Genomic DNA, 10,633 nt, shown 5'->3' with positions numbered 1-10,633 from the left:
TCACAACTGAATATGATGGAAAAATGAAAATGTACTGCATAACATGAGTGACCCTGGTTGGCTCAATCCTAACAGTTTATCAATAAGTAATTAAATTAAACAAAGAGATGTAAGTTTCTTCTTGTTTCCTTCTTTCTTCATGCACATTTTGAATATGTGGCTTTTCCCAGGAATATTGTGCCCATTCAGCTGGAATGAATGAAAGGTATTATTTCTCAGTCATGTGTTGTGTAGAGCAGTGTGCTCACTGTACTAAGCATGAGTGGTTTTATACTGCTAGATATTGTCATTGCTCAGTAACACATGTTTTACAACTCAACCATGAAAAATTTTGATTGCCCTTCAGATTAAAATATAAGCACACAGCTTACGTAATATCATACGTGACGTTTTGTTTTGAGGCTGAAAATTTACAATCTCTTTATTAGGATACAATTGCAAATTCTTTTTGGATTGAACCATAGTAAAATCACGTAGATTCAAGAGTTCAACTGCATTAAACACAGTGACATTTGATGGTAAAGTCACACCACAAACAGTGTGTATTTCTCTCTGAAGTTGTTTATAATGACAAAGTGATTCATTCGCAAAAGAGCTTAGTCTAATAATCATTGACTCACAAATATTTTATTACCATATATAACACAATAGAATAGAAAACAGACACACACTCATGCAACTTTGCACAGATACACTTCAGTGCATGTGTGCAGAAACACACTCGGACATACACGCGCAGTCGCGCACACACACACACGCACGCACACACTCTTACATACCATGTCATTACAGGAGACAAGATCAGAAAAGAGGGGAAAGCACTTTAAAACAAAACATCCTTTCAATATTTGTTTCCTTTACTGCCATAGAAAGAAATAAGGAACAATATGTCCATAAATCTTGCTACAGTGTTTACATCACATAAAAAGAAACTAAAAGGCAAGTCCTCGTTGATGAGGTAAAAGATACTTTAACATGTAGTTTAACACAATAAACATTGGAATTGTTACAGACTGAGGACAAATGTGTGACAAAATAATGTCTATGATTATAGTATAAATAGCTGCCCCATTACATTAGATACGTCCATCTAATAAAGGATCCTTTCAACGCATATTCTTTCTTGATTATCCAATAAGTGCCTCATCACCATCATCATCATATACTTGGTACAATAAAAGCCTGTAATCTATAATTTAATATATTCAACATTACCATTAATTAGCACAGTGTAATTTTAAAGTCATCTGGCTGAATTGTTTCATTCTTTATTCAAGTGTGATAGTTTGGGATTACTATGATTACTTGATTTTTGTTTTCTGTTAAATGTGTGAAGGACTCATGTGGATGTTTGCAATCTTTGCTGGCAATTGTTTAAAAAATCTGTCAAAACTTTAAGAATCTTCTCAAACATTTAAAAAAAATAAAAATAAAAAACAATTAAAACAACAAGTCTATAATCCTTTAAAAGAAATGAGCAATTTGCACAAAAAAATAAAATAATCAAAATTCAATATGCAGTTTTATCAAATATGATTCACATGGGGCAATTATGAATAATTATCTTCCAGTTATCGTCCTCTTTTATCTCAGATTAAAAAAGGCTAATATTATTGTGTCTGTAATTTTGTGATGGGAACTTGTTGCCTGTTATTGATAATGGCAAGCTTTTGACAAGAATAATAAATATTTTTTATTATGATGCATTAAATACTATTTAAAGGGGTCTATCACTGAAAGTAATACACCAAATTGAGTGTAATAATGATGGGTAACATTTGGCTATACAACTTTTCCATAAACTGAAGTTGAAATCAATCCATACAAGCTTCAGATTCATATCACTGCAAATTGAAAATGTAACTGTGAATAAGATAGTAGTGTTTATCAACTTTTACTGGATGTGAGTGAAGAAACCCTAAGTACAGTACATTTGTTCAGCACAGTTAAGTATTTATTGAATAACATGAATTCAGGACAACACATTTACATGCCTGCATGCTTCCTCACCATAGTGGCAGCGAATTGAAAGAATGATGGCTCAGAAACAAAACAAATCTATAAATTCAATATAAACGTTGGCATTGTTCTTCTAATAGATCTACTGCATACACAATACCAACTTTTAACATTATATACAAATACCAAAGTGAGTGAGTTAACCTATCTTCTGTTCTTGTATATACAATAATGATAGAAATGAAACTTGATTGTTTTTTTCTTCTAGTTTAGAAAACATTAAAAGCAAATATTAGTCTTTTCTGTTGATCAACATATATTCAAATTCACATTTTCAGAGGTTCTTCTCCAAGTTTGGATCATTAACATCTTGGCAAATAGTTATGACATTGATTTATGTTCTTTTTTTCTTTTTTTAATACAAAACAAAACCTCTGAATCAGATTGAATTTTCGAAGCTTTTTCGCTGGTTTAAATACAGTATAAAAAATCTTCAGTGCTGTGAATTTGTTGTAAATATTATCACCGAGTGTACCAAACGGTACATTTTACTGTGCTCAAATTGTCACCTTCGCCAACTCATCATATCCAATCCCACATCTGGCATAATATAACGTTTATATCATTGAGAATAAGAGTCCTAATACTACATTCGAACACAATCCGTCTTCCACATCGGGCCAAGCATAAACCCTTGATGCACCTCTACGAGCGATTGACCTGTTTCTGTAACTAAATTACCCTGCGAGGGGACTCTGGAGAATCTTCATACGATACACGCTGCCAGTCTTCAACGTCATGCTGTTAGTACATCACTGTGGTTTTCAGAAAGAGTCTTCCATCTGCTATTGATAAAGGGAGAGACAAAGTAAGTATACAGAACAGAGCCATAAAGCAAGGATAAGTAACAGTGATGCAATGCAATTGCACAAATTACACCATTGTAAACCCTGGATCAATGTATGTCACATTTAAAGAACACAATATTGCCCTCATGATGTAAGACACTTCACACTTTCTATGCATAAATGGAATTTAGTGAAAATAGCAGCCTTTATTTTGTAATGTCTTTTCTGACGTGTACGATCTAATGAGCTTTGTCCATTTCCAGCGAACCGTCATTGGCAAGTGCATGCCTAAATGGGCGGCAGCTCTCTTTGCCTCTTCTGGTAAAAGCATCTGTTAAGCATGGCTCAGGAGCGTGTTTGACATTTATTACCAGAACATTTCCTCTGTGTCCGGGAATGCTGCATCACTGCATTTAAGCAGTGTTTTCTCTCTTTGACAGTGCAAATAAAATGATATTCTGATGAGCAAATGTAGGGACTGATCGAGGTTGCTCTGTGTTGGAATTGGTTGAAACGAGATTTGGTGTGACAGATACTGTATCTGCTGCATAAGTGATTTGTTACCATACCATTTATATTCTGCCTTTTTTGGGATTGCTCAGCGATACCACAGATATAAAATCATTTTGATTTTGTGTTCCATTGATTTTTTTTCCAAGTATTTTTTTCTTCTACTATTAGATGTACATTCCTAAATCGGTGCTTTGTGATTTAATTTAACTCTGAAATATATAAATATTGATTCATGTGAATCCAGTAATCTGATGAACATTGATTAATTGCAGCCTGTGCATAGAGCTGCAACATGCCTTATTTTGTATGCGTTTTGCCATTGACTCGGCTCTTACAGGTTTAAAAAGGGTTAATATTGTGATCTTGATAAATATTGAATATAATCAAATATATGGCTCTAGGCTCACAGGGCATTTCAAGAGCTTCATCCACATTATCTACCCCATTATATAAATGCTATATACATATTTATTCAGATCATGATAAATGCATGTGATTTTGATTGCCTTAATTTATCAGATTGCACCATATTTGGTGCTGGAGATAGTTAGTACAGTATTTTGATATCAGACAACAACAGCAAATATTCAATAAAGCAAATCAAAAAATAAAAACAAAACTATTATCCTAAATTATTTAGAAAATATACAATTAAAATACAAAAATACCACAGTCAAATTTAAACAACATGAGAAAAACGACAACAAAAACAAGCAGGAAGCTAATCTTACATGTACAAATTAGCATATTAATTCTGGGTCAAATGGAGTGTAGCTAAACTAGCTTATGCAAACAGTGCCAGGAATGTTTCTTGAGTGGGAAAAATCGAATGACTGCCATGTTGTTTTATGAAAGAACCCCCTCATTAAAATATGTTAAAACTTTGGCATTTTTATATTCAAATCAAGATGAAAAGTTCATTAAAGAGGATAAATATTTCATTAGATACTAAATAAAACAAAGGGATTTTTGGCTTCTCTCAGCATAAAATTCCTTTGAAAGATTAATTAATACATGTAAATTATGCAAATTATGCCCATGCAAATATTTTATGAAGACAATTAAGGGAACCATTAATTACTGCCTTTTTTGCTTCAGTGACATTCATTCATTTAATTTTAATTTCACTTTAACTGTTTTGATGTTTAATCTTGCAACAAAAAACTTTATCTCCCCTCACAGGGTCGTGTAAACTTGCAGAAAACATCGAGGCGCGCGCGCTGAGCATCGGGAAAAAGATACCGGGGAGATATTATGTTCGGTATCACAAGGAATTAGTGGCAAGATGTGCTCCCAGAAGCAAGGAGCCAGGAAAAACAGTCAAGCTTATTCTTGGAATGGATTCAAAACACTGGAAAAGCAATTAATAAACACAGACTGTGTTAATATAGCAGAATTACAGAGTGTGACAAAAGACAAATAGAAATAATTAGTTCTCTGAAATTATGCTCTCATTATTATTATTTTTCCCAACAGCCAAGTGCTGAAATTATAGCGCGTCTCTTCGGCTTGTGTTTTTTTTTTTTTTTTATACAGATTGGAATAGAATTTTCCCCTCACATGCAAGTGTAATTTATCAGCACCCTTTTTTATGTTTTTGCCATTTAAGAGTAATTATGCCACACTGGTTGTAGTCCACAGTAACCATGACATGAACACAGAAATAATTGAACAGACACACATGCTATTTTAATACACAATTCCCGTGGCCAGTTTTTAAGTCAATTCTTCAAGGGCACTGACCATAACACTTTTGAAATGATTGCATCTTGTGGAGCAATAACTATAACTGCAATAACTGTCAGTAAAAAACATACATATGTTATTCTCTAGATCATATGACCTAAATATCTCAAATTTTACAATAATGTCTGCTCAAATGAACTACTGACAAAAGCAAGTAGTAATGAACAAGCTTCTCTCCTCTCCATGCTTATACTAACTTTAGCAATTAATGCTGGAAAATGATTAATCTTTAGACATAAGAACCATCATAATGCTAATGACATTATATGCTCTGAAATTATTTTTTTTCCTGTTCATCAAGTCAATGTCACTCGATTTAGTTGGGCAAAATCATACTCCTTGCACTGGATCTCCATTTATTTTTACTAAAAACTTCCTTCACACACACACAAAAAAATTAACTAGGCTAATCAAACTGGGTTACGGGGCTTTTACTTGCGACGGGGTATTAAAATGCCATTTCCCACATTTCATAGCAATTTCCACACACTATTTTCAAAGGGAAATTGAGACCACTCAAGACGACATTTTTTGTATCACATGTGCTGCTGGGTACAATTAAAATAGACATCAGAGCGATGAGCGACTTAACACTTAAGGTGTAGTTAAAAGAGTGTGACTGAAACATTTGCAAATGGGCAAGTGGTTTTCTGTGAAACGATACCAGTCTAAACCGGGTCCATAAAATACCCAAAAACCAATAAAGTGTGTGTGTATTTATTTGAGTGGGTGTGTTGTGCTCCACTGTGGGTCATCTTCAGATAATGAAACTTCTTATTATGCTCATTAAATTGGATTGGTCTCTGAGGTACACAACAGAAAGGGTCTTACTGTCAAGGGTGTCTATCTTTAAAATGATTCTATCCAAAGATTCTATCCATATAATATTATTCTTTACCTCCATCTATTGAGCTGAATACCATATTGATATATAAAATATAATCTGTATATTATAGATGTAGGCACATTTATAAAGAATGTCAAACATGTACAAAACAACATTGGACCCCATTGATTTTCACTGCATGAGAAAAAAAAAAATCAAAAACATTTCAAAATATATTTTGTGCTCTACAGAAGAAAGAAATTCATACAGGTTTGGAAGTACCTGAAGTTGAGTAAATGATGAAATAATATTTTTTAAAAATGTGGTTGAACTATCCCTTTAATAATATTTTAATACATCCCTGCTGGTAAAAACTTCAAAACAAAAGTACAATTTTAATTGACTCAGTTGGCTTGTTTAATGTTTAATCTTCTCATTGTTCCTTGTTTAATATCTCATCAAACTCCTTCAATTCTCCAACACAGCAGACCAAGCCACTGTCATAAATTCCTATATTTTCCCTGTCTAGAAATGTTCTCTTGACAGATCCCACTGATCTTGACCTTTGTCTTGAACTGTAGGATCTGCGGCCCAGATGGCAGGCTGCATGCATGAACAGCAGGCCGAGTTAAAGCGAGGCTCATATACCGGAGCTGAGCCCAGATTTATAGTCTCTTGAAAAACACGTACCTTGTATTGTCCTCTCAGCATCTGTTCTGCCACTGCTGCGGTCAGTCTCTATCTCCTGGGTCAACGAGTCTGGCAAAATGAAAAGATAATGACGATTAAACATCCATGACATCTGCGCTTAATTAGGAAAGTTTTCTAGCCTCGTCTTTCGTGATGGGGCGGATGTGCTCAGCAGATCGCTCGGGTCAGGGCAAAGTTTCGACCAATGGATGAACAGTGTTATGAATACTTAACATAGAATTTCACCACGTTACCCTGATCTTATAGATCTTGCTTGGTACAGATGTAGTTATACTTGTTTCATATACTTGTTTCATTCAACATTTTAAACCTTTTAGGATGTAATAAAAATGTGTCAAATGTAGTGTTATTTCAATATTATTTATATGCTTTTCTAGAATTTAATAATATCTTGAATTAGCTTTTTTCTAATTTAATATTAGTTTTATATCTCTATTCAGTTTTAATTTATTTTTTTATCTTAGTTTTAGTAATTTTAGCACTTATATATTTTATTTCAGTCAGATGACAAGGCAACATTTCAAATTTTTTAAAAAAAATTTAGGTTCAGCGTACATATTATATTTATATTTTATATATTTATATTGCATTATTTAATTTAACAAAAAAGATGAAGTGGTTTTGATTTAATTTTAGTTAATAATAACAACACTTTAACAACACTTTGCTCAAATTACTTTGACAGCAAACACTCAGAATGAACCAGATTTGGAAAAGAAAATGCTTGTTTTTATGGAAGATATGTTTTTAATCGCACACTTCATCATGTTGCTACTTTCCTGTAGCTCAGTGGTAAGAGCATTGCGGGTTCGATCCCAGGGGATTGCACATTCCTATGTATAAATGTATAGGATAATGCAATGTAAGTCGCTTTGGATAAAAGCGTCTGCCAAATGCGTAAATGTAAATATTGCAAAGTTCTCACATTATATATCAGCTTATTATACAGATTTTGTTGCAGTCAAAAATGTTATCATGACCACTGTTTACAGTACAATTTATCCCAAACACACTTGATAAATGTGCAAGTTTCAAGTCTCTTTTATGAATCCTTTTTTTTCTTCTTCTTCATATAACATTTTTGACTTAAAATCATATTTCATGCCCATTTATGTTGTTTTTTTTGGTCAGTAGGTGTGTATTAATTGGGATCATGTATTCTATAGTCACCTGGTCATTATCCCAAAATAAACCCTTGTAATGAAGACCCCGATGTGAAGGTTTCGTTTTGCAGCAATCTCTAACATACTGAAGCATATTTCATCAGATTATTCTCAGCAAATGAATAAAATATATTTTACATGAAGTGACCTTTATCAACATTGCAAATTCCATATCTAGGAATCCACATGAAATGGCAAAAATGCACCTTTTAACAAATTGAAGTATGTTAACGTTAGACAGGCAAGTTGTCTCACCGTTGAGTGATCTGAGACTTTCTGTGGGTGATGTCTGTTTCAGGGTTTGCTCCACCTGCTCTCGTCGTTTAGACTCATACTCCAGTGCCTCCTGCAATTTCCTCTTCGCTTTCTTCTCCTTCTTCAATCGCTTTTGAATGATCGCTGTGTGCAAAGAACACAGAAAAGCAGCAGTCAAGGACCCCAGTCATTTGCAGAGGTATAGCTGGATTAAAGGATGGAGAGCTGGTTTTCAAACTCTGTCAGTGAGGAAATATTCATAGAAAAGTTGCAGCTGAAAAAAAGTTCAATGAGAAATTGACTGTGTCATTAGCGAAATAATTGAGCCAGCGATAACCTGGATTAACCTAGGTTAAAATGCCAATGAGACGAGGTTAAGGGAAACTTTCTGTAAAGAAGGAGAGGAGAGAAGCACGCTGAATATTAAACAGAAGAAAGCTGGAGGGCTGTAGGCACATTTATAAGGAACCTTCTGTGAAACTGGCTTAATAAGCTCAATTTGATTCATTATGTAGGATAAATACATAGAACATGAGACTATTAAATCACACTTAACAATACTTTTGTGCAGAAAAAAAATCTAAATCATTTATTGATGCCAAAATGTAGATTCTTAATTATATGTTCATGCAATAATAAAATACAATAGAGTATGTAACTAGAGGCCATCTGTAATACACATATCACTTTTAATCTCAAAGAGAGTTGAAAATTATTAGCTAAACTATTATCAATCTGTAGTCTAATCATGGCCTTCCCTCGAGAAATATTGTGGCTCATTTAGAAACATTTACCATATAAATTACTTATTCATATTTGCATGAGTTCAACCACATTCACTCGAATGAAAGCTTTATATCTTTCATTTTCACTGTCTATGTATGTACTGTAATATACTGTATTCCCAAAAGCACTTCTGCACACATAATCAATATGTGCTCATGTATTGATCGAAATGTGAATATGCCTCATTCTGCTCGATTTATGACCTTGTCTCTATCACTTTGTTTTGTGTGCTTGTAATTAACAACTGTGTTTGTAACAGATTTTCAGGTTATTTTAATGCACTTTTGCACAAATTGTTCTATGCTTTGAAAATGGGCATTTATTAAGTTTTTTTGGTACTTGTCCATGCAAACATTTTTGTGGATGGTTGGCTTATAAGGCAACCAAAAGTCTGATGAAAAACTGATGCCTAGAATTACTTCAGTCACATGATCCTTCAGAAAACATTATAATATGCAGATTTGGTGCACAAGTAGCGTTTCTAAATATGATCAGTTAGAACTCTGATACATTTAGTTTTTTCAGGATTCTTTGATGAATAGAAAGTTCAAAATAACAACATTTATTTAAAGTATAATTTTTTTTCTGTAACAATGTGAAAGCCTTTACTCTCACTTTTGATTAATTTAAACCATCCTTCCTGAATACAAGTATTTAATCTTTCAAATCTTTCAAATAAATAAATAAATAAATTACCAACCCCAAAATTTTGAACGGTATGTAAGTCTATGGATTTTTTGTTTTATTGTTTGCTAGACAGAAATCAAATGTATGATCACTAAAAACAAACACACACACATCTCCATAACAGGTGGTGTGATTTGACCTGCCATTCATGTTCTTAGCACAAACAAGCTACAAGCAAAATTCTAAATAAGAGGACACAAAAGTCTCAGTAATTAATCTTTTTCAGATTTTTTTGTAACATCCGGTATATTTAAATGTTGTAGCCCTAATTATATACAGTACCTCACATGCAGGGGTATTGACATGCAGACGAAAAAAAAATTATATATTGTGGCCACAAATAAAGAATTTGTTCACTAAATCGTTGCAACGAGTTAACTCTTTCCCTGCCAGCGTTTTTGAAAAAAGTTTCCAGCCACCGCCATCATTTTCACAAAATTTTAATGGTCCCCAGAATATTTTGTTGTTTGCATATCTGAATATACAATGTCAAAAGAAAGAACAGACCCTCTGCTTCTAAACAAAAAAAACTGTTTTATTCTAGCTTAATGCATTCTTTTTTTTATCAGCACTTGAATGTGGGAAAGTTTAAAAAATAAGCAACATTTTGAGCAAAAAGCTGAAAAAAGACAACATCCAGATTTGATTCAGAACGATGTTCAAAACATAGATCGAGTCACCCCCAAAGCTTTCACAGTCCTATACTTCATCCTGGGTCAACATATCATTCAGTAACATTAGACAGTTTAGAATTATATGCCGTTTAATGTTGATGGTCGCATTATTTTACATATGCATCTGCTTACATATGCTATCACTTGTTTCGGCTTCTTCTTCGCCTGTGTTTTGATCAGGAGATTCTGTACTCTTTCAGAAGATGCCTAAAAGCGCTAGCCTGGCTCCGCCCTCCTACGTACTTCCTCTCAATTTTGAAATGAAATGAAATGAAATTTTCAAATGAAATGTACGAGAATCTGGTAATAGCGCCCCCTACCGTATAAGAGTGAAAACATGGAAAGCAGGAAATTTCCGTCAATGACGAGGACAGAGATAATAATTTGTTCCTATGACTTAATTAATTAAATCGTTTTAGTAAATCGTGGCCACATTGAACTAATCTGTTTGATTTACTTAAAACA

General features: G+C 33.5%; 1 protein-coding gene across 8 annotated transcripts in view; it reads right to left on the bottom strand.

The window, feature by feature from the left end:
- Positions 1 to 607: 607 nt before the first annotated feature.
- dachd (dachshund d) overlaps positions 608 to 10,633 on the bottom strand; it is a 109,076-nt gene continuing 99,050 nt past the window's right edge. For 5 of the 8 annotated variants that reach the window (XM_082176551.1, XM_082176553.1, XM_082176555.1 and 2 more), the window contains 3 exons: positions 8,022 to 8,165; positions 6,583 to 6,651; positions 608 to 2,804 (listed from right to left, as the gene is read on the bottom strand). In XM_082176551.1, coding sequence (XP_082032677.1) covers positions 2,764 to 2,804; positions 6,583 to 6,651; positions 8,022 to 8,165 — 254 coding nt within the window. In that variant the 3' untranslated portion in view covers positions 608 to 2,763. The remainder of the gene's footprint in view (positions 2,805 to 6,582; positions 6,652 to 8,021; positions 8,166 to 10,633) is intronic. The other 3 variants (XM_082176552.1, XM_082176556.1, XM_082176558.1) reach the window with 1 other exon arrangement.

Source organism: Leuciscus leuciscus (genome assembly GCF_965113295.1).
Source record: "Leuciscus leuciscus genome assembly, chromosome: 7".
Lineage (NCBI taxonomy): Eukaryota > Metazoa > Chordata > Actinopteri > Cypriniformes > Leuciscidae > Leuciscus > Leuciscus leuciscus.
This window is presented reverse-complemented; position numbering and strand designations above follow the sequence as displayed.